The following is a 24,624-nucleotide window of genomic DNA, read 5'->3' as shown; positions in this document are numbered from 1 at the left end:
AAGACTGATTTGTAGTTTAAAATGTTTCATGAGTAGTATAGGTACCACTGATATATAAGATAAGAAGTAACAGGTGCCCCAACCCCCCAGCTTCCAGCAGAAATCCCACCCCCTCCCAGCAGCCTCAGGGGACATTTGCGCTGGAAGTCACACCCCTCTTCCAGTCATGTGCTCTGTTGTGATTGGCTGGCAGAACTAGTTGCCCCTCACAGTGAACCCAAAAGCACATCAGAAAAGGAAAACCCCTGTCATTACATACAGGGAGGCCACTACTTTTGATGGCATCATTCCCCACATATTTTCATACTGCCTTGTGATAGGCTGACAGCCATTTCTTGACACCATCATACCCACATGTTTTCAGGCACCCCTGTGAGTGATGACCCACTTCATTTGGACCAGGAAGGGCTCAGATATAAAAACATATACATTTTTATACAATTTATACATATACAGAAATATATATATAAAGGAGTGTAAAAATATGTATTAATATGTATTTTATTTATTTTTACATAGATACATCATTTTTATATATACTTCTATATATGTATATATGTGTATATATTTATATATCTAAAGCTATAGAAATTAAATATATGTAGACATAAAAACATAGGTATAAAATGGATAAAAAAATCTTTAATAACAGCTAATGGAATGAATAATTAAAGCTTAAATGTGAATAGAAAGTAAACAGAAGTAAAGCCAGCTTGGGGTCTCCCAGTTTATCAGGCTGCAGAAAACCAGAACAAAATGCCAACTTCAGAGGAACATGTGCATGGGGACAATAAGGAAAAGACCTGAAGGAGATCCCCCAAAACACCATGCGAATGAGAAGAACTGGCCAATGGGTGCATGAACCACAAACTGGGTTTCGAGGTAAGTGCCACACAGAGAGGGAGAGTGGTGGTAGGGGAGCTCCCTTTCCCCATGGTTGTAGGGGATCTTACAGCTACCTGTAAGACCATTATGGGCTGCAGGCTGGTGCTATATGTGGGATGGAGTTAACTTTCCCCATAGCAGCCCTCATAGCGCTGTGCTATGTATTTGTAGCTAGAACCGTGTTGATAACACCCCAATGTTTTGGCTACTGCTGAGCAGTGCTCTGTCTCTCCACCCCCCCACCCCCAAAGGCCAGTAGGCTGGGGGTGGGCAAGAGGATGAGAGGGGACATAGCCAGGATAGCTGACCCAAACTGACCAAAAGGATATTCCATACCCTATGACATCGTGCTCAGGAATAAAAGTGAAGAGAAAGGAGGAGGAGGGGTGCATTTGTTATTAAAGCATTTGTCTTCCAAAGCAATCATTACGCATACTGAGTCCCTTCTTCCCAGAAAGTGGCTGGACATAACTTGCTGATGGGAAGTAGACAATAAATCTTTTTGTTTTGCTTTGCTTCTGCGTGTGGACTTTTCTTTTCTTTATTAATCTGCCTTTATCTTAGCCCATGAGATTTTTTCATCATATTTTCTCCCCCTGTCCTGCTGAGGAAGGGGAGTGAGAGAGCGGCCAGCCAAGGTCTACCCACTACAATGTTTTTCCTTGTCCTTATAGAACATTTCAAAAAGCTCTGGCTGACTGAGTGTCCTGGTTTGAGGTAAAATGGAACCAATTTTATGTTTAGTAATTTTATTTTGCAGCTAAGTGTCTTCTAACTAACTGAACTCTGAAATTAACGGCATATTGTCCAGACACTGTTCACTTCCAGAGAGATAAGATCTGATTGTTTCTAATTTATGCCACGGAATGGTATGCAGAGAGGCTCCTGCTTATACTTATTGCTATAACAACCCAGGTCAGCTAACTTTGTTATTTGCCCCGTTAGAGGGTCGGAAGTGGAGAAGCGTAGAGGGGTCTCACCTGCAGGGAGGAGTGGACAGGACAGGTGACCCAAAACTGACCAGCGGGGTATTCCATCCCATCTGCCCCATGCTTAGTATAAAAGCTGAGGGATCAAAGGGTCAGCTCTCTTTCTTCAACGGCTGGTGTCAAAGGAGGACCCTGTCTGTTCATCTGCCTTTGACCCCGATCTGTGCATTCCTGACTCCAGCTGTGGAATCCAGTTCCCACCCATCACTGAGTCCAGTCTGGGACTTCCCCAGTGCCTGCCAGTGACGTGATTGTCATCCTGGGAGCTTGATACTGGTTTTGTATATATTGTATATATTTCATTATTTTCTTATTAATATTATCTTTTCTTTTTATTATTTCATTATTAATATTTGATTGAAGTACTTTAGTTTCTTTTCAACTCATAAGTCTCTCTCTCTCTCATTCTTCTCTCATTTGGGAGAGAAGTGAGAGAGCATCTGTCATTCGTTTTAGTGGCCAGTCCAGCCCAAACCATGACATTGTGTCATGCTCAGGTCCCAAATTAACTGATTCATCTAAGTATCCTCTGACCGTCCCATTCATATATTGTTTAATTTTTATATCCTACTTACTTTTTCCATCTACCATACTACATTACAATATTTGATCCTTCTACGCCATACCTTTTTTTCCCCTCCCATTCTATTTCCCATTCCTGAAATCCCCTCTTATTCTAACTGCTTAAACCATCTTTACATCCAACATGCAGGTTTACACATTAACTATCCACATGTTGGATATAAAGATGGTTTTTCATTAACCACCATCCCCTGTCCCTTGACATATACATAGGTATTATTTCCCCATTCCATGCCCCGCCCCCTGCCACAAAATGTCCATTAGAACAGACGATGACTCGGGCTCCATATGTCAAGGTGATGCTCGGGACAGGAGGAGGAGTGTGCTGGATTATTGGGCTCTAGAACTGGCTTGGGTTGGGTCATTGCTGCACTCACCTGGTTCCCTGTGAAGCTCATTCTCTGTCTGTTCCTATAACATATAACTCAATTCATGGATTGTTTTCCCCAAGGTTTAATCACTTTGAGGTACACATCATATCTCCCCATCCTTCTGAATTGCCCACCAAGTACACCCAGGACCTTGGGTAAAGACAATTCCACAAATGAGCTCGTCTTTTCCCAAGGGAGGAGGAACCCACCCTGCCACTTCCCTACATGCACTATGGTGACCTTATCTCCTCCCACAGCATGTAGGGGCTTTGTTAAGACAGGGACAGGGCGGTGAGCAGACCCTCTGGTGTTAACCAGCCAAGTGGCTTCTGCTAAATTTATATCTCAGTGCTTCCATTTCTCGGTGCCCAACGCTCTCAACATAGTCTTTAATAGTCCATTATATCATTCAATCTTTCCGGAGGCTTCTGGGTGATAGAGGATGCGATACACCTAGTCAATGCCATGTTTCTTGGCCCAGGAGTCTATGAGGTTATTTCGGAAATGAGTCCCTGTCCTGGTTCTGGCGGGGATAGGGTTAGTTTTCCCCAGGCTCTGGCAGGGACACAGGTATTCCATCCCATGTGAGCCATGCCCAGTCTGTAGCCAGGAGCTGGCCGGGGAGGGGACAGGAAGTTGCCGCTTGGGAACAGGCTGGGGCGTCCTGGGTCCGGTCGGTGAGCAGTGGTACCGTAATTGTGTTTGTACATTCTTCTGTCAGTGTTGTTGTTGTTGTTTTTCTGTTCCCTTTGCTGTTCTGTTAAACTACCTTTGTCTCAATCCACAAGTTTTGCCTTTTTCTTCCAATTCTCCCCCCATGGCCATGGGGGGGGGCGAGAGAGCGGCTGCGTGGTTCTTTGTTGCTGTGTGAAGCTAAACCACGACAGTCCCATTGTCTCATTCAATTCTTTCTGGGGTACCATGTTGCCACAGAACTTGCCTTTCAAAGCCCAAGATAGTGTTTCAGGCAGTGGCATGGTTTACAGGGTATGTTTGTAGCCACCCACTAGTTGCTTTCACCATGGTGAGCACATAGCGTTGGCCTTGGTGGGTTCGTGGCAGTGGTCCAATACAGTCAATTTGCCAGGCCTTGCTACATTGATATCCCAGCCACCGCCCTCTATTCCAGGGATACTTTCCTTGTGTGGCTCGCTTGATTATAGACAAAGTAGACAGCTGTTTAATCTGCTCTGTATCCATGGTAATGTTGCTACCTCAGGACCCATGTTGGGTGCCAAAAAGGACTCTGGTGGATTGACCCCAGCCAGCAGCCAAACATACACCCGGCCTCTCTCTCATTCCCCTCTCCCAGGAGATAGGGAGAGAATCGAAGTAAGGTGAAAAGATCAAGTTAATGACAAATTAATAAGTGAAGCAGAGCTGCGCATGCAAGAGAAGCAAAAAGAATTCATTCACTGCTTCCCATTGTCAGGCAGATGTCCTGGAAAGTAAGTTCTCAGCATGCATCGTGGTCCTTGGGAAGACAAATGCCATAACCGTGAACATCCCCTCTTCCCTGCTTTGCCCTCCTTTACCTGAGCATTTGTTCCAGAGCATGGCATCATATGATATGGTCATATCCCTTTGGTCAGTTTGGGTCAGCTGTCCCAGTTATGTCCCCTTCCAACCTCTTGCCCACCCCCAGCCTACTCACTTTTGGGGAAGGGGGGAAGAGAGAAAGCCTTGATCCTGTGCAAGCATTGTTCAACAGCCAAATCATTGGTGTGTTATCTGTCCCAGCCAGATCCAGTGCAATTCTTGGCATGGCACACAGCTAATCAGGACCTTGTTTTACCACTGCATATGCATGCCTAGGGTTTTGTAATCTCTTAGATGCACTGCAAGATCATTGCCTTTATTATGACACAGATCCTGTGATATTCATGAGTTATTTGGAGGATTGGGACACACTCACTCGGTGACTATTTAGGCGAGTTGACAAGCAAGTTGCCGCCAGATGAGCACATTACAGAGATTGGGTCATCAGGCCCCAAATCCTACAGCTACTTGCAGTCTGGAGGAAAGTGTTGTTTAAAGGTTAAAGGCATCACTCTAAATTCAACAAAATGAGAAAAGATCAGTTTTGAGGCCCTGAGGGATCTTGGGTTGGATTAATGCATAAATCCAGACAGTGACGACCCTAAAAAGATCATCATAGAGCAGCACTGTATCATCAGGAACAAGCAGAAGTGGACAATAGAAACCAGGCCCATCCAGAAGATGCAGAACATGGTCTATGACAAAAGGGCACTGACTAAAAATTTTAAAAGCCTCCCCTATGGTTTAAGATCATGGGCCTGCTCTGAAAGCACATCTTTTCTATTATTCTAGCAGGGCCTAGCAACTGTGGGAAAAGCTATTTTGTAAAAAGTCTTTTGGAGAATGCCAACTACTGGTTTTCTGTTATGCCTGAGAATATTGTGTGGTGTTACAGTTACTGACAACCATTGTATCAGGAAGTGCTTTGTAAGCATCCTTTTATCAAGTTCGTGGAGGATTTACTTGAAAGCCTTAGCGATAACCATTTATTTCCCTCTAATAAAGTAAATATGGTTATGATCGATGATTTGATGAACTCTGCTTCTGAGAGTGATGAAATTGAGAAAGCTTTTACTAAGTATGTCCATCAGAGGAATCTTAGCATCCTGTACGTTGTCCAGAATGTTTTGTTTGCCAGGGTAAAAACAGTCACACCATCACTCTCAGCACAAAATATATGGTGTCATTTAGGAACCCCTGAGATAAGCTCCAGGTTGTGTCTCTAGCCAGGCAGATGTATCCTTTCAAGGCCCAGTGTTTTTTAGAAGCGTTTGAAGGTGCTCAGAGGGCTGGAGCACCTATGCTACGAGGACAGGCTGAGAGAGTTGGGGCTGTTCAGCCTGGAGAAGAGAAGGCTCCGGGGAGACCTTATAGCAGCCTTCCAGTACCTGAAGGAGACCTACAGGAAGGATGGGGAGGGACTCTTTATCAGGGAATGTAACGATAGGACGAGGGGTAACGGTTTCAAACTGAAAGAGGGTACATTTAGACTGGATAATAGGAAGAAATTCTTTACTGTGAGGGTGGTGAGGCAGTGGAACAGGTTGCCCAGGGAAGTTGTGGATGCCCCATCCCTGGAAGCGTTCAAGACCAGGCTGGATGAGGCTTTGAGCAGCCTGGTCTAGTGGGAGGTGTCCCTGCCCATGGCAGGGGGGTTGGAACTAGATGATCTTTGAGGTCCCTTCCAACCCAAACCATTCTATGATTCTGTGATCATGCAGATCAACACCTGGCTTCGTGGCCGATGTCATCGCCAGGGCTTTGGCTTCTATGATCACGGGACGTTCTTCAGTGAATACAGCCTGTTGGGGAGAGATGGGAGCCACCTATCTAGAAGAGGAAGGAGCATCTTCGCTGGCAGATTGGCTGTCTTAGTGAATCGCGCTTAAAACTAAGGAACTTGGGGGGTGGGGCCCAAAGACATGACACTTGTGTACTCACAAGCAACAGGGTGGATGAGCGCACCTACTGGAGTAGTGAGGAATGCCCCCCAACCCTCCAAAAAGGTTCCGCCAAAAAGGTGAGACAGTCGACAGTCCAACTGAAGTGTCGCTATACCAATGAACGCAAGCATGGAAGCCACTGCGCAGCTGGAAAGCTATCACTGAAACTTGGTGGGATGAATCACATGATTGAAGCGCTGTTCAGGAGGGCCAGGCAAGGAAGGAGGGGGGTGGGGGTGGGGGGTGTTGCTCTCTGTGTAAAAAAAGTGGATTGATTGCACAAAGCTGTCTTTGAAAAACAGCAGTACACAGGTTGAGAGCTTATGGGGGAAAATTAGAGACCAAGCCAACAAAGGAAATCTCGTGGCTGGTGTTTACTACAGGCCACCTGATCAAGGGGAGGATGTTGATGAAGCGTTCTTGCTTCAACTACAGGAAGCATCACGCTCGCAGGCTCTGATCCTGCTGGGGGTCTTCAACCACCCTGACATCCGTTGGAAAAGTGGCACAGCAAGCTGCAAGCAGTCTAGGAGACTCTTGGAGTGCATTGAGGATAACTTCCTAATCCAGGTGATAGAAAGCCCAACCAGAGGAGATGCATTACCGGGCCTGTTGCTCACCAATGCAGAGGAACTTATTGGAGAGGTCAAGATTGGTAGGTAGCCTGGGCTGCAGTGAGCATGCCCTGGTGGAATTCATGATCTCGAGGGATATAGGCCAGGCAAAAAGTATAGTCAAGACCCTAAACCTTAGGGAAGTGCTCTGATCACTGAATCGGGCTCTCTTCTAAAACATCACACAGCAATGACAGTGAAAGTATAAAATTGCCAGTTACTTCAAGAATTGTCCTTTTTCAAATAAAATTCATCAAAAGAATTTGAAGTCCATAGTGAGGACTAAATCCCTCTGGGAGATGGGCTGAGTGAGAGAGATGGGAAAGATCCACCTTGCCTAGTGCGGTGTTGCGTTGTGGGGAGTCCCCTGCACTTTGGGGATGCGGCGCCGTATTTGGAGATATGCCCAGCAAGCTCCCAGATTGGAGGAGTCCCTGGGCCAAGCACTCTGTTTTGCCGGGGCAGTTGCAGTGGCTATGACAGATTCATATAGGTCAAAGCTGACTCAACAGGGCATTTAATATGTTCCTGTGAAATGATATTCTGCTGGTTCATCCAAGAATTTGTGTGTTTTGAAACTTAAATCCTTATCTCTCCTTAGGCTAGCAATAGAAAGTTACAGGATGTAGTGCTGTTCAGAACATATGGGATATTTTAGATGTTTGGGCAGACTAAAGCTGTTTATTTTCTTGAAAAAAAATTCCATTAATTTTATGGGGAATGCTTTGAAGGGGAGGAATAAATTGAGTTTTTTACCCCTAAAGCTTTTGGGGGCTTGTGGTTGAAAACCAATTTAATTAACTCCTTTTTTTTTTTCCTCATTTGGGGGAAAAAAACATAAGCGTTAAATCCTTACTTAGCTCTTGGTCCCTATTTTCTTGCTCTGTTTTTCACAGCTTTTCAGTGGCAGACACTAGTTTGACCAAAGCAAGCCATTTTATTTCGGTTGCGGAAATATTTTGCACACACACGCGCGCACGCACATATACACACATATATGTGCAGAATTTTGATGGAAATGTTTTGATGGTTCCTGATAAAATCACCTTCTGATTTATAAAACTTCTCTCCAAACATCTCAAAGTGCAAATAAACCTGAATGCATTTATACTCAAAGTCTAGGGATATAGTAAGTAATAGCATCCTCAGAATAAGGAAATGTTCGGGCTCAGATTTTCCAAGCTGAACAGCAGGCTAATATGAGAATGTTAACTGTGTCCAGTATCAGATACAGATTTTCTCTCTTTGAAGTGTCCGTTGGTTTTGACTGAATTTGTGGCATTCAGAAATCAAGGCATCCACATTTTCTTAATTGGCATGAGGATTTCTTTACCGAGAAGTCCATGACTGATGAAAAAAGAGTCCACATTGCCTGACTGCTAACTGTAACCACAAGAATCATGAAATGAGTGTCATATTAGCTTGATTTGTTTCTTTTTCTTGAACTTTAATTCATGTTTGTATTTTTTTCCTCTGTATTTGTAGAGGGTGAAGCACTGAAGCAAAGAAGAGGCCAAAGATGGAAAACTCTATTTCCAGAACTGCTTAAAGAGAAGAACTGCTCAGAGCTGTGGAAAAGGACATGCTGCATCAAGATAACAATTCGCTGTTACTGTAACTTATTGTACTATTTTGTTAAATATTTCTATAAATATTTAAAGATGTATGCATATGTAATATACAAAAGAACATTGTAAAGTAGTATAACCTGGAGTCATTTGCCTCCAGTTAATAGAGTGGGGACAATATTGATTTTGCTCTGTACTTAATGTATATCCATCTCTTTGCCACAAGTAAACTTAATCTAGTTCTAAATTTCAGCATAAGTTGCTGCTGCTTAAGTATTGTATGATTTACTTGCATAATTATATGCAAATATTGCTTATGTAATAGGATTTTTTTCTGTAAAGGTACATGTTTGTTTAAAATATTTTAAATGTGCATATCACAACCCTGTGGTAGTATGAAATGTTACTGTTAACTTTCAAACACGCCATGCGTGATATGTTTTTAAAATAAGCAGATATGAAGAAAAACATGTTAATCTTGGAGCCTTAAATAGGTTTATCTGTGTGCAGGTTTTGTTTTGCTGTGTGTATTGATGTGTGCATCTGGAAGTGTGCATGTCAGTGTGTGTATGTTCCCAGTGTACTGTAGTTTCTCTTTTACTGTATGGTAACCCTTAATGGGCTTACGAACCCACTGATGCTGGTATGAGTCTGGCTTTCCCTGTTAGTAGGCACTAGTGAAAAACCGCATTGGTGTTTACCAACATGTACCATAGACTACCATCATCAAAGGGACAAGATAAAGTAGAAGAGAATAGAGGAAGTCAGACTTCGGGAGTGTGGTTCAGTTTCCCACTCTATTAATTACTTGTTATATGTGATTTTGGTCAAGTCACATAACTGCCCTGTGCCTCAGTTTCTCAATCTGTAAAATGGGTATAACTGTACTTTACCTACCTCCCAGGAGAGAGGTGAAAGTGTTTTGATATTTTTCATAAACAGTGCCAAGTAAGTGCAAACACTGTAACCACTCTTTTCACTTCAAAAGGTGCTGGATACTGAAAGGTGCTGGTGGTTATAGAAATTCAATGAGCATATGCCTTATTTTGATATTGATACTGTTAACTATGAGTGGCATTAGAAGCTAAATAATCTATTTTTTTGTTGGTAAACCACAGCTCAGCTACGGCCTTATAGCATTCAAAGCAGTATCCTCTGTCACCTTATTTTCATTGCAGGAAAGAAGCTAATAGTAAGCGAGAAAAATCAAATGGAAGGATTAAAAAACAATCTTAGATTTTTACTTATTAAATATAAATGACTTTCTGTTGGATCCAGGACTGTAATGAATGACACTTAAGTATGTTTTTTTCTCTGTTGTTTTGTTGGGTTTTTTTCCCCACGCTGCATTGGCACTTTTAATTAAAACAGCTAAACTGGGATCTCTTTGTGAAACTAATTTTACTTTTTTTTGGTTATTTTTAAACTAAACATGGATTGCTGCGGGTGAAGGGTCTGGAAAAATTCTACAGTCTCTGTGTTCTGGTTGAAACCAAACCCTAAGAATGGAGAACCTTAACTGAAAATACTAGAACAAAAGTTCTCATTCTCTCTCTCTCTCTCTCTCTCTCTCTCTCTCCCCCCATCTTTCCCCGTCTTTTTTCTGCCCTTCTCCAAGCTGTTTTTTAGAGCAGGTAGATGATCAAATATATATTCAGAGCCAAACACACACAACCAACATTTGATTTTTAAACACAGTGATGGCGGGGCTTTTCTTTAAATACAGTGCCTGAACAGCAGCTGCAAATTCTTTGATGGGAAGGTGTGTTTCTCCAGTGGCTTCAGGGAGTCTATCTTTGCCCGCAGACCTTCCCAGCACAGTGAATGGGGATAACTAGAATGCACAAATTTTCATGCCTTTTTCGCTCACTTGAAAACACTTTGATATGAGGCACATTGTTTACAGATCCCCAGCGTGAACACTTGAAGACACGGTGAGAGCCTGACGCTGTTCCCGTGATACATAAGCTACTGTTTGGATGCATGCTAGGGGATAATGTTGTAATTGCCTACTGGTCCAGTTCACTGTCTAACATGAAAACTCTTAATGACAAAAAGACAAGGGGCCCCAATTTAGTACTAGCAGCATAATGACCTCAGGTCATTAAAACCCTGCAACAAAACTGTATGATACTGATTGGAAGCTACCTTCAACTGCCAAGTGTGTGTGCTCCTGTGACAGAGGTTGGCAGAGCTCCCACTGACACCGCTGGTGCAGCCCACAGGCATTGTGCTCCCTTTCTCCCTCCTCATCCTCTGAGGTGACAACAGGAGGGAAGGGGGCAAGGAAGAGCTGTGATATCTCCCATCTGCCCCTGCCCGATTCCCTGTTCTGCATGTTATGTGCAGGTGACCTGTCTGCTGCTTCGCACTTCGATAGTCACATTGGCAAAGGGAGAACTCGGTGGCTGGCAACATTTATTTTGGTTTGGGGTTTTTTAAAACCTTTTTTAATTGTGGGTGATATTTATATTTTTGTATCATAGGAATGTTTTCTTACAGTATTTGTCACGTCAGTTTATACCAAACAAAATGCAGGGATTTTATTTCTATTGGAAACACTATTACAGCTATGTTTTTCCTTTTTAATGTATTTTTATTTGTATAGAGTGCTTACTAATGTTAAATAGTAAAGAGTATATAACACATTAAAGACTCATCATAGCTTTCAGCATAAGGAGGTAAAAGGAAAAAATATTCAAACTGGGTCTCATCACCTGTCTATTTTGGTAGGAGTGGGTTTGTGTCATTTTAGTTACAAAGATAAAATTATGCTATATAATTTATTTATGTAAAAATTTATTTTTGTAGTGTACATAGTAATCATCAAGTCTTTTGACAGAAGTATATTTTTAAAGAGTTTATATGCAATGATGATAGCATTATGTTTTAGAACACTGCTGAAATGTGATTATGGTGCATACTTTTCCTTGAAAACCCCATGGCAGAAAAGAAAGTGTTAAGCAGTGTTAAGAGAGAAAGAGGGTGTGAATATTCATACAATTCTGGATTGTGTTTTAGTTACCATTTGTGATCTTGTGTGTTCTCATTTTAAATCTTTAAAGGAAATTGTACAAACTCTCTAAATATTAATGTTCAAACACTGATAGAAATTCTAACATGAATAAAAATATAACTTATTGGTTATGGATTTTGTTGTTTATAGAATGGGGTTTTTTTATGTACTGGTCAACTATGCAGATACAATCATGCAATTATACTGATTGCTATGGAGTAGCAATCATCCTTCAGGGCGCATGCTATATTATTGGTAAGTCTGCTACATGCTGTAGTCAAATAGTTGTTGCATCATCTGTCAGTTTGCACTTTCATAGTCGGAGTTGAGCCTAAATCCAACTTGCAACATAAAGCCTTATTTCTTAGTTCAGCAAGCTCAACCCCAAATCTGAAACCTCCGTAATTTGGAGCACGAATTTGAGATTTTTGGAAGATTGAGATTTGGCCTATTTTGGAGAAGGGGCAAATTCTAAAATCGTAGAGAAATTTAAAATGTAGGTGCTTGTCTGTTGCTTCTGTTGCCCTTTTTATTTCTCTGGGGGATAGGTATAGGGCTGGATTATACATTTCGCCCTCTTTCTGAATGAAGCATTTTGTGTAAACATTTAGCACTTGGGTAAGGCAGTTTACCCAAGTTACAGGTTACTTCTGCTTAGAGGTGGGTAGAAATTTTTTTGCCTGTTTCCTTCTCTGTGGTTGTTCCTTAAATCGCATTAGAGAAATAGTCTATTTGTTCCTACTTTGTGGAACAAAAAAAATAATACCTGACTTCTGAAAACTATAGAGTCTAAGAAGGGAAGGGTCTTGACAAAACCTCTTCCGGGAAATGTGCTAGCAACTGCAAGCCAGCATGCAGTTCCCCCATGTTTGGGAAAGAAGAGGGACTATTGCGGGTACCAGTGTTGTAAGTAGCAACACTTCTATCAGAAGTCACTTGTATCATAAACCCCTGTGTAGCTTGTGGTATGCAAAGATACCGTGCTAAGCATCCACCAAAGTACCACAGAGCCAGCAATCCTTAGCTTTATCCTATATGCTTTATGTAAAATTATCATGAATCTTATAAACTTCTCATAAACAAAAAGCTAAAGCGTGTCTTGGGATAATTCAACCTCTACTTTTCATGGTCAGATGAAATACAAATATATTTTACATTTTCTGGAAGTATTTGGTAGGAGTGGGTTTGCGTCATTTTAGTTACAAAGATAAAATTAGCTTTTCATTTGTAGTATATAAACATTTAAATTCTGAATTTCCCCAATTTCTGAGAAAATATCTAGGAACTCCAACTTAGTATTGATATTGATAAATTGGCAGAAAATAGAAATCAGGCCTTTGTCTAAGCTTATCCTTAACATTGCATAGATCAGCACTGCCATTTTCAAATGTGAACACAGAAAAATAGCCCTTTACTCCAGTCTTGGACACCAAATAAAGCAGGATGAGTTTTGCATAACGAGCCTCCACAACTGCTCCCTTGCAAGAGAACTGTAATTTCTCTGCACTTCTGTACATAATGTTGACTAAGCTGGACGATTAGATGTGCTCTAGATTTGGACATCTAGCTTTGAAAATGTTGAAAATGTTTTATATAAAAGATTCAAATATTTTTTTCCTCTCTACTTCTCTTTATTACATTGGAAAACTCTTTCCCTGCAGATTGCACATTTGAGCCCATTAATAGCTGATGGGTTTTGAAAAGAAGGTGTAGATTTTTCACGTGAAGAATTCTAACTCATTCAAATTTTAGCGATCCAGAGAGATTAAATGACATTATATGATTTTGAATATTTCCCTTCAAAGGTTTCTTTACCACAAGATACAGAATCTATATACAAGAGGGCATAAACAGTTACATAGCACTGAGAGTCAACAACGGCAAGGCTGCAGATGATGAGTGGGAGAGAGTGGACTAAAATAATGAATATTAAGAGCTCTGCTTTGTCTATGTATTTGTATGGCTCACACAACTAGATACCACGTTTACCCATGATCTCAATCACAGTCTTCAAAAAGCATTATTAAATACTAAAATACTGTTATGTATTCCCTCTTATCTTCTAGGAGACTGACTCAATAGTTAGGAACTATTTCATCAGATCAGATGTACTCTACCATGACAATCCAAATGGCACACAAAACTTTGTGCAAGGTTTGAGACTGATACTCTTCTGAGAATCGTGTTACTGACTTAGGAGTCTAAGTAAGGATTTGGAATCATAACAGTCACCATTTTATTTTAAAATACTTTGAAAATGCTTTCTAGTTTTACATACCAAAGCAATATGAACAGTGAATTCCACACCAATGCCAACAGAAGCAACCAGGATAACCACAGGCACTGCACTCAGCTTTATTCCAATTAGACCCATCATGCCAAACAGCTCCACAGTCATCAGAGCCAGCACCACCACCTAGATGATTTCAAGCAGCCATTAGTAACTTCTCATACTCTAGACAAATGAAGAGGAAGGATCTTTCAAAACAATACGGGGACTATAAAATATATCCCTCAGATCAGTCCTTCTCTTATCCCTAAAGACAAGCCATTTTTCCTTGTTTCATTTTGCTCAATGGCAATGACCCTCTAAAGAGTCAGTTTAAATTATTATTCCAAGAACCAGTTAACAGATCAAGTATCACTTTTCTATTGGTAACAATTTATCAATGTGATCTGAAAAATAATTTTTTTCTTCCTTCTCATGGATACCCACTGGAAGATAAATTTTCTTTTTCACCTGTTTCTGTGACAATCCTTCTAGAAGAACTAACTTTCAAATAACTGCATTGGAATTATTTTTGTAGTACTCCAAATGTGAGTGAGGATGACTACAGAGTAGGTTTAAAGCCCAGAAGAAAGTAAGTGAATGTCACAATTAGCTGATGAGTCTCAGGTTACAGAGGGCCTTCGAGCTTTAAAGATACTTGGAGGGATTGACATGGACAATGCAAATAGGTAAATCTAAGGGAAAGCTTTTATTTTTCTTTCATCTACCTTGTAAAAAATAATAAGGGAGGGGAGGAAATCCATGGAATCGACTTCAAAGTTTCTAAAGCCAAGCAGGAAAAAAAGAGACAAACTTATAAAAGCAATGTCATACTCTGAAAATAAACCACCTTTCCAAGGGAAAAAAGTATGCACTATAATAAATGATTTTATAAGCTAACAAAGCAGGAAAAATAACATAAATTGCTTGATTAAGTGCTATGAAAAATATTCTAGACTAAACATTTACCTTTTAACATACTCGCCATATAAACATATTACAAAAACTAGTAACTGTTTTACACTTTTCTAAACCATACAACATTCATAAAACCATACACTACACATTTTATAAACCATACAACAGTTTATGGAATTTAAACACAGTAACATCATCATCCAATTTAACTTGAATGTTCACTATGAGGCTTATGGTGCCTTGCAGAAAGCATGGAGGAGTATTCTCTTCAATTTATAATTTTATAACTCTTTCTCCTCAATAGCCCAGTTACACTCTTTTCTCAGTGCATACTGTACAACCTAACCATTTCAGTCTTTCCAGAAAGACTGCATTCATAAATCAGTGGGCAAACTTACAGGCAAGTTAGTCACAAGCAACTGCCTTGAAAAATAACATTGTCTGATAAAAAGGAAGGAAAAACTAAATAGAAATAACTTTAATATTTAATAACATTCCTAATTTTCCTCTGTGTCTTTATTTCTCATGTTAACGTGCATCTGAACAAGGGCAAAAGTTCACATATCCTTATAAGAAACCTTTAAAGCTGCAAAAAGGTGGCCAAAGGATTAAGGTTATTAAGGTTTGTACCTTTAGCATGAACTCTCCCCCCTCAAGTTGAATAAGTATATAATGAATGATGCAATATACGTACTCCATTAGAGGCCCAGACATAAATAAAACCTTCCTGACTACAGCAAGAGCTATGCTGAAAGGAATTTGACTTCAACAAAGACCCTCATAATAAACTTACAATGATGCCAGACGTCCAAGGGTTCAGGAGGAAGAGGGCACACACCAGAAACGTGCAAGCCAAAACCACACTAATGGATAAGAGGAGCTAGTGACGAAGCCCAATATACTGCTCCCAAAATAGAAATGGGTAACCATTTGGGTAGCTGGCAATCCCCAGGCCGGCATAGTTATTACAGATAGCTCTCACTTTCTTGATAGCTTCCACGAAGTCAGAAGTTTCACGCAATCCATTGAGGTAGAAAGGAAACTGAGCATATTCTATAGGCTCAGCTGCTGGAACTAGGAAAAGGATAACAATGTTTTAATGTGTTTGAGAAGAAGGAGATACACAGAGAGCATGATTAACAAGACGCTTGTTCTATAGCAAAATGCTCAAAGGTGTTGAATTTAAATTTTGCATCTTTGGAATAACTGACACTTTAAAAACTCTAAATACAGGAGATTACTATATTCGGGATAAACACAGCCTGTATCAAGTTCCCAAACAATTATATACAATTTAACAACTACAGATATATTTCAATATATGCATTTAATCTTCACCAGCCTTTTACTGAATACCTGCCCTAGGGTTCGGATACACTGAAGCACAGCTAGCTTGTTACCCAAGCACATTTTCAAGAGTGCCAGTCCTCCACCACATGTCTTCTCCCATTGTCCGCGGGTGTCCAACTAGCGATCCTCCCAATAAATATAAAGCTGAAGCAAAGCAAGGCGAACCAGCATTACTGCTCAGGATGCAAAACAGTGAACATCACAGAGTGGGAGGGACAGAAGGAGAACACGCACTCATGCAGACTGCTCCCCTAAATAGCTCTTGTACCGTATCAGTGTCGGTAGCTTATACATACAAGCTAACTTGATACAATTTCCTTACATATTAAAACCAGAGGATAAACATGATGTAATCTCAGTGATGAAATTCAGGAATTTCATGCAATCTCCAGGTTTCTCTCACATACAGAACTATCAGGTGACATTAAAAAGCAATGCTTATTACAAATTTCTAGAGCTTTGCTAGAAACTGTTATGAAACTCATTTTTCAACATGATAAGACCCTTCAGTGGTGCCACATTACACTAGATTCCACAACTGCATTTGTCTCCTGAGGCTAGAGAGTAACACAATACGTTATTTTGTTTATGCTTCTGAGCCCTATACCGTGTCACCCAACTATAGAATTACTAGGTCTTGAAGGAAGGAGTGAGACCACCTATATAAGCTATAAGACGTTAAGATGAAATGTTGCTTACTTCTCAGCCTTGTTTCTGGCATATAGTCTGCTTTGTCATGGACCCATTCTGGGCGGTGAGGCCGGATGTTGGCTTGTGCGGCAGCATAGGCCACAGGGTCATTGCTAACCCAGGCTGTCAGGTAGACGTAGAAAGCATTTGGGTTAATGATTCCATCTGCATCCACCAAACGCTGTTTAGTCAACTGCAAAATGGAAAGATTAGAAGCCATTCAGAATGAGTTTTGCTTTCAGGGCTCTTGCTGCAAAGCTTATGACAAAAAGCCTAGAGATGCGACACATACAGGAGGGGGGAAAGAAAAAGACAAACAGTATGAACTTTCACTTGAAGTGACTTACCAACAAACTATTGTTTGACAATGAAGAAAAATCTAAATAACTACAGTGACAGTGGAAAGTGGCTATTTATAAACTAATATTTATATGATGTTTATAATAACCACTAAATCAGAAGATGGTTCCAGAATAGACTGAACCAATTACAACTGAATTCCAAAAGACTGTCTGTAGCCAAGGGTGAAAACCAACCAAATTGGAGAAACATATTTTAAAGAAAGGGGAAAAATACTTGTCAAGAGACCCTATACATGCCTGTGCGCAGTTAACCTCTGTTGTTAACATTGAAGGAAATGCCACCCAGTAAATGGAGGAGAGTGACAGAAATAAAACAACATCTGTATAAATGTTTCTAACACTTGTCTCCTATGACTTATGTATTTCAGAAAATGTCCAGTGCCAAAAAAACCCAGACAAGTGCACTGTGTTATTTGGGTCACTGTTGGCAAATGTATCTGTGGGGTAAACAGCAGTGGTACATTTCTAGGGTTCTGCAGCCAAATACCGCACAGTTAGAACTCTGACGGAGTATACTCTGTGGATTAAAAGTATTACTGCTTTTTTTTTTTTTTTTTGGTTTGCTTCGTTTATTTAAAATTCTGTCTTGGCTCCAGTTTCAGGTCTTTTTAATGAAATGAAGAGCAACGGTTAAAAAAAAAAAGGCAAAAAACTCCCCAAAAACTAGATTCCAAGGATCTGGATTCAATTAATTCACAGAATATACAACAATTGTATGTTTTCAAGCTGTCTTTGGAATTGCATAGTGCAGCACTCAGCCCTTGTGGGTGCACCACATTTTTCTCCCTCCCAGGCACAGGAAATTGTATCAGCAGCTGTAGCCCAATCGCATTTGTTCTGCATTGTATGTGGTACACACTGCTAAACAGAATCTCACTAAAGGTTTTCTCTTTGGCTCCCTACCTTGGCTAAATTCATAGCTGAAGCATCATTCAAACCTGACAGCATGCCGTGTGTTGCCATATAGCAATGTGCTTTACGCACCATAGTAACTGAACAATGTAATCTGTAAACGTCACCTTTAATGCCAGCAAAAAAAGAAAATAAGCAGATCTGCCGAGAAGCTCACTAGAGAGACGTTTTTCTGCCTGAAAGCACAGAGAGTCAATGATGATTCTAGGGGAGGAGAAGCTAGGTTACTGCAGAATTTTTTCTTATGAGCTTTAAAATCAAATTTTGGCATAAGGAGTCAAATCCAGTATGTTTCACCTACCTATGTGATAATAAAAAGCAGCAAATGCAGTCATATGCCGTGATAACCTTATGAAAGAAGCTCAGATGTATTTTATTTAGGCAGCTTAACCAACTGTCATTCTCAGTTCTACTACAGTATATCTATATTTAGTAATGACAGTACAATAATATTGTACAGCATATAGTTATTTCAGTCCCCTTCCATTCACTATCATTTGTAAGCATCTTTCTTTAAAATGTGTGTTTTGAATAAATTGGTAGGAACTAACCAAATAATTGCAAATACTAGATTCAAAGCCACAGCAGAAGGCTGAGCAAAGGTCATCCCTATAAACAAATCTAATTCAAATCAGGAACAAGGCTAACATTGGCTGTATGTCTGACATAGGACCAGGCTCCATCTACCTATGGATGCAGAGTAGCATCTTCCACACCAGCTGCAGTGGAAACTGTGCATGTGTATGAGACAGGAACAGCATTTAATGCATGCCAGCCAATAATCACCAAGGACAGGCATTCCTGGTGTTGATTTTAAATGCTTCTCAGCACAGGTCAGACTCTACAGCTAGCATGTAGCTCAAGCAAAGTCAGAGAGGCTATGCAATTAGGTACGACTCAGGAATTTCAATTTATCAAGATGAAAAAAGAGGCTATGGCATGCTCCTTGCACCTCCCCCAACTCATGACGGACTGTGCTTCCTGTGTAAACCAGTATGGACTCTGATACAGTACCTGGCTGATGTCAATGGGCTTTGCTCGGTTGCCTGTTTGCACCAAGAGTTTGTAAGCCAGAACAGCATTGTCGGATCCATTTTTATAATTGTTGTAAGTGATTTTCCCAGCTTCCCAGTCACTGTCAAATGCATGCTGAAGTCCTAAAGAGTTGAGGAAGGTGTGAGGAAGATAGGACAAGACAAATCGATCTTTGAAACAAATTTGAGTAGGAAGAAACAATAATAATGATTCTTTTTAATATAAACTGTGACTATTTATAGCTGAAGCAGGAAGAAAATTATCCATCTGCTGCCTCCTAGATTTGGGCTCCCCGCCTCACGGTCAGTGCGTGGGAGGGTAAAAGCACCATTTTCGTGTCCAGTACTTCCCCCAAAGAAAGGCAGGAGAAGCAAGAAGGTGCAAGGGAAAAGCCTCAAGACTCTTCCCACGTTGCTGACCAGCAAAAGTGAGCTAGCAAAAGGGAGATGCAATCTGCACTGGAATAATCAGTTTACCCTCAAGGCAAAAGGGAGAGTGGGGATGGGATTAGGACTCTCAGGTCCACTGTCCTTCTCAGAGCCATTCCTGAGTTCGCATAGCCTCACCACTGCCTCAGCGCAAGGCTGGATGTGAGAGCGTAACCTAGCACTCTGCTTGTACACTTCTGCAGGAAAGAGTCAAACTTGTCTAGAATAAAAAGCGGTTTTCTTCATGAAGTACGGTTCCAGAGTCACCCCACTCAAAATCCATAATCATATTTGCATTTATTACTGTGCTGGTTGTGACTGTCCTGCAGAATCACAGAATCGTGGGGTTGGAAGGGACCTCTGGAGATCATCTAGTCCAACCCCCCTGCCAGAGCAGTTAATTTTCTTCACAATAGCTAGTATGGGGCTATGTTTTGAATTTGTGCTCAAAACAGTGTTGATAATACAGGGGTGTTTTCGTTATTGCTGAGCAGTGCTTACGCAGAGTCAAGGCCTCTTCTGCTTCTCACACTGCCCTGCCAATGTGGCTGGGAGTACACAAGAAGTTGGGAGGGGACACAGCCAGGACAGCTGACCCCAACTGACCAAAGGGATATTCCATGACACGTGATGTCATGCTCAGCAATATAAAGCTGGGGGAAGAAGAAGGAAGGGGGAATATTCAGAGTTATGGTGTTTGTCTTCCCAACTAACTGTTAAGCGTGGTGGAGCCTTGCTTTCCTGGAGATGGCTAAACATCTGCTTGCCAATGGGAAGTAGTGAATGAATTCCTTGTTTTGCTTTGTTTGCATGAGCGGCTTTTGCTTTACTTACTAAACTGTCTTTATCTCAACCCACGAGTTTTCTGACTTTTACTCTTCTGATTCTCTCCCCCATCCCACTGTGGGGGGAGCGAGCAAGCAGCTGTGTGGTGCTTAGTTGCTGGCTGGGGTTAAACCACAACAATTACTCTTTCATGTACATCCTCCTCAAAACAAAAGCTGAAGTCTCACCCTGACACAGATGGTGCCAAAACAGAAGGGGCTGAGTTCAGCCCTGATTTAACCTCACTGGCTACTGTGGAGTTAAAACCAAGGAGAGATTTAGTCCATTACCCAGAAGAGAAATACACTCTCCATACTCCCCCCTCCCTCACCAAAATCCTGGCCAAGCACATTAAACAACAGAAGGGGACACACCCCACTTCATTAACTGTCTGGGGCTACTGCAGAGCACCAAGGCAATAACTTCTATGATACAAGCAGAAATTCTACTACAAGGGAAAAAAACCCACCACACTCAAACTGTCAACTTCAAACAGCAACTCAGCTGCTTCTTGAGCACAGTGGGAGTGCTCAATTTGTTCCATCTGTTCGAATTATGTACCCAATACAAGTCTTAGGATCTGCTGCCAGCACATCTAAAGATCACAGCCAACAGCTATACACTCTCAACTGTTGTTTTCCTCTTTGTCTCCTTTTAAAGGTGAGGGAATACCTCACAGCAGGGGTAGGGTGGTGGTGGAAATCACCAACCCACCTCACAGCTGCACTGAGGAGTTGTAATGAACACCATCATTACAGATAAGCTAGGTTAGCCACAGCTGTAAGGAGATGAGAGTGTTGGAAGAGAAAACACAATCTTACTGACACCACCTCAGGACCTAAGTATTCATTCCCATTTATAAATTCTTCCCCCCTCCCTTAGAAAACTGCCTCCCAGGTCATCTTACAAAATCGTACCCATTTGTAAAGCCAACAGGTTGAGAACAAAGCAATGAAATAAGCCTGCCAAACCTGCTATGTGCAGCCCTTCAGCACCTGCCCAGAAAGAGGATGATTTAACAGTAGATATTCTGATATCATTGAAGGGACTTCAAAGTCCCCTTTAAGAAAATGCTGTTTGTTGGTGCCCTTGGAGTGGGGAAAATATTTAGGAAGTGTGAGGCCACTCTTGATTATCTTTGATCGATCATGGAGATCGGGAGGAGTGCCTGAGGACTGGAGGAAAGCAAATGTGACTCCTATCTTCAGGAAAGGCAAGAAGGAGGACCCAGGGAACCACAGGCCAGTCAGCCTCACCTTGATCCCTGGGAAGGTGATGGAACAGATAATCCTGGGAACCATTCCAGGCACCTGAAGGACAAGAAGGTAATCGGGAGTAGTCAGCATGGCTTCACCAAAGGGAAGCCACGCTTGATCAACCCGATAACCTGCTACAATGAAATGACCGGCTTGGTAGACAAGGGGAGATATTGTCTACCTTGACTCGAGAAAGGCTTTCAACACTGTCTCCCATAAGACGGTCATAGAGAAGCTGATGAAGTATGGGCTGGATGAACAGACAGTGAGGTGGGTTGGTAACCGGCCAAATGTCCCAGTCCAGAGAGTGGCGATCAGTGCCACAAAGTCTAGTTGAAGGCCAGTAACTAGCGGCGTACCCCAGGGGTCAATATACTGGGTCCAGTCCTGCTCAACATCTTCATTAATGATCTGGATGATGGGGCAGAGCGTACCCTCAGCAAGTTTGCTGATGACACAAAACTGGGAGGAGCAGCTGATAGGCCAGAGGCTCGTGTTGCCATCCAGAGGGGCCTCAACAGGCTGGAGAATTGGGCAGACAGGAGCCTCGTGCAGTTCAACAAAGGAGAAGCGCCGAGTCCTGCACCTGGAGAGGAACAACCCCATGCACCAGCACATGCTGGGGGCCGCCCAGCTGGAAAGCAGCTTGGCAGAAAAGGCCCAGGGGCTCCTGGTGGACACCAAGTTGAACGCGGGCCAGTAATGTACCCTTGCAGCAAAGAAGGGTAATATTATCCTGGGCTGCATTAGGCAAAGTATTGCCAGCAGGTGGAGGGAGGTGATCCTTCCCCTCTATTCAGCATTGGTGAGGTCACACCTGGAACGCCATGTACAGTTCTGGGTCCCCCAGTACAAGAGAGAGATGGAGCTACTTGCAGAGAATCCAGCACAGGGCCACAAAGATGTTTAAGGGCCTGGAGTATGGACCCCATAGATGTTTAAGGGACTGGAGGTTTTTATGTATATAAAAACCTGAAGGGAAGGTGCAAAGAGCCAGGCTCTTTTCAGTGCTGCCCAGTGACAGGACCAGAGGCAATGGGCACAAACGGAAACACAGGAGGTTCCATCTGAACATACAGAAAAATGTTTTTACTGTGAGGGTGACAGCACTGGAACAGGTTGCCCAGAGTCGTTGTGGAGTCTCCATCCTTGGAGATATTTAAAAGCCATCTGGACATGGTCCTGGGCAACTGGCTTGAGGTTGAGCAGGGGGGTTGGACCAGATGACTTCCAGAGGTCCCTTCCAATCTCAACCATTCTGTGATTCTGTGAAGCGCAGAAATACAAATCCATCCTTTCTGAATACAACTCTAACACCATTTAAATCTCTTAGAGAGAGGTTATGTGAAAGCATTTGTGCTGTCATAATAGTCATGTAAAAGATCCCTTTGGGAGTTAAGAGGAGGTTGTTGAAGAAGAATGTAGGAAAAAAGGAGAGACCTTCAAAGGACAGCTTAAGAGGAGCAGACAAGTTGCTATGCTAGACAATATTTGGGGGCAGAACTTTCAGACTAATATCAAACCGTTGACACAGGGCTAAGCAGACACACAATACCAAATATATGCAGTTGCATGCAACATTACCAATTCGTGGTTGCAAGTTACATTTTACATGACTACAGTGTGTGGAAACTTAGCTCTTTCGCTTCTTTTCCCCCCTCCGATGTATGCTACAGTTCTTACAAGTTCGATCATCCCTCAAATCCAGCTCTATTTTATATCTGTATTTCTCAGCTGGCTTAACCACTTTACACTTTCGGTCATTTTATTACTGGCCTTTTACACTGCTGAAACTGAAAGGCTGCAGAAAGAATACCAAGAAACCACTATCAGTTGTTCTTGCTTTCTGAAGGATTTCAAAATTTCAGTAATAAAAATTCCCTATAACACTTTGAAATTAATAGCAGAGTAACTGATTTAAAAGCAAACAATATTTTTATTATAAACTGTTCACACCAATGATTTCAAAAGCCCTTCAATCTGCTTTAAAGATAGCTGTAATTAATTAAACGTTTCTGGACAGAAAGATAAAAGTAACTTGTTGACCCCTTTCTGCAGAGAAATTATACAAACTAAGACAATTTTTAAAATGTTATATAGAAGAATATAAAATTCTCCATAAGTATGTTGGATGCTGGAATGGGGGTGAGGAAGGAATTCCTACTGACTCATGTGAACAGCTGGCACCATGAAACACGAGATAAGATTACCCTTTGCAAAAACAAGCCTAATTAAAAGCCATCAGGGAATTTAAGCTATCTCGTTTACATTCAGTCAGTCACAAAAATAATGTTAACGTTTCCAGTTTAAACAAACGATTAATGTTAACTATCTTCTGTTGCATTTTCAGATAATAGAAAATGTTAACATGATTTGATACCAGGTAGCAAAATACAAGAGCCTCTGAAAAAAGAGGGGTGTTAGGCTGAAGGAACTCCAAACAGTGGAAGTTACGTGCATGTTTTCTAAGAATCATTGGCTGCATTGGCCATCTGTAAACAGTTAAGGATAAAATTTACAGTCTCAGTAGGTCAGCACATTTTATTTTTCTGTTTGCAAAAGCTTTCTGAAGATTCTTCCAACAGTGAGACAGAGGTAGAACAGAAGTATTTCTGGGCAGGATGTTTGCTGACAAGAGAGAATTGTTAAGTTTGCTGAGATGTAGCATTACTATTTATTTTAAATACAAAAGAATTATTTGCCTCGATATGAATAATTATAATATTATGCCTTTAATAAGCCCACTTTAATATAATTATCATCATACTACCTATAACACCTCCCAGTTACAGTTCAGCACAGAAAAAGTAGCACCATAGAAAGAGTGAGGATACTTGATTGGAAGTCTAGAATGTGTAGTAATCTCCCAATCCAATAAAATGCCTAAGACCCACTGAACTTTCTTTGTGCTAGCAGTCCCAGCTGAAGCCAACAGAATCACTCATGTGCTGAAAGTTAAGCCTGTGCCAAAATACATTGCTGGACCGGGACTTTTGTTCTCAAAACACTCAGCAAACATTTATCTTCCCAAGAACCTGGGCCGTTAATTATAAAGTAGAACTCCTCATTAGC

The 24,624-nt window shown here is 41.4% G+C and overlaps 1 protein-coding gene across 1 annotated transcript in view; it reads right to left on the bottom strand.

Moving 5' to 3' along the window:
* Positions 1–13,244: 13,244 nt before the first annotated feature.
* The window catches only part of LOC141735674 (protein patched homolog 1-like), a 55,197-nt gene continuing 43,817 nt past the window's right edge, over positions 13,245–24,624 (bottom strand). The window contains 5 exon segments of the mRNA XM_074568720.1: positions 13,245–13,337; positions 13,786–13,923; positions 15,488–15,768; positions 16,744–16,927; positions 19,023–19,165. Of these exon segments, the coding sequence (XP_074424821.1) occupies positions 13,245–13,337; positions 13,786–13,923; positions 15,488–15,768; positions 16,744–16,927; positions 19,023–19,165 (839 nt within the window).

The sequence above is a fragment of the Larus michahellis genome, chromosome W (genome assembly GCF_964199755.1).
Source record: "Larus michahellis chromosome W, bLarMic1.1, whole genome shotgun sequence".
Taxonomy (NCBI): domain Eukaryota; kingdom Metazoa; phylum Chordata; class Aves; order Charadriiformes; family Laridae; genus Larus; species Larus michahellis.
The sequence above is the reverse complement of the archived record's forward strand: the minus strand, read 5'-3'. Positions and strand labels throughout refer to the sequence as shown.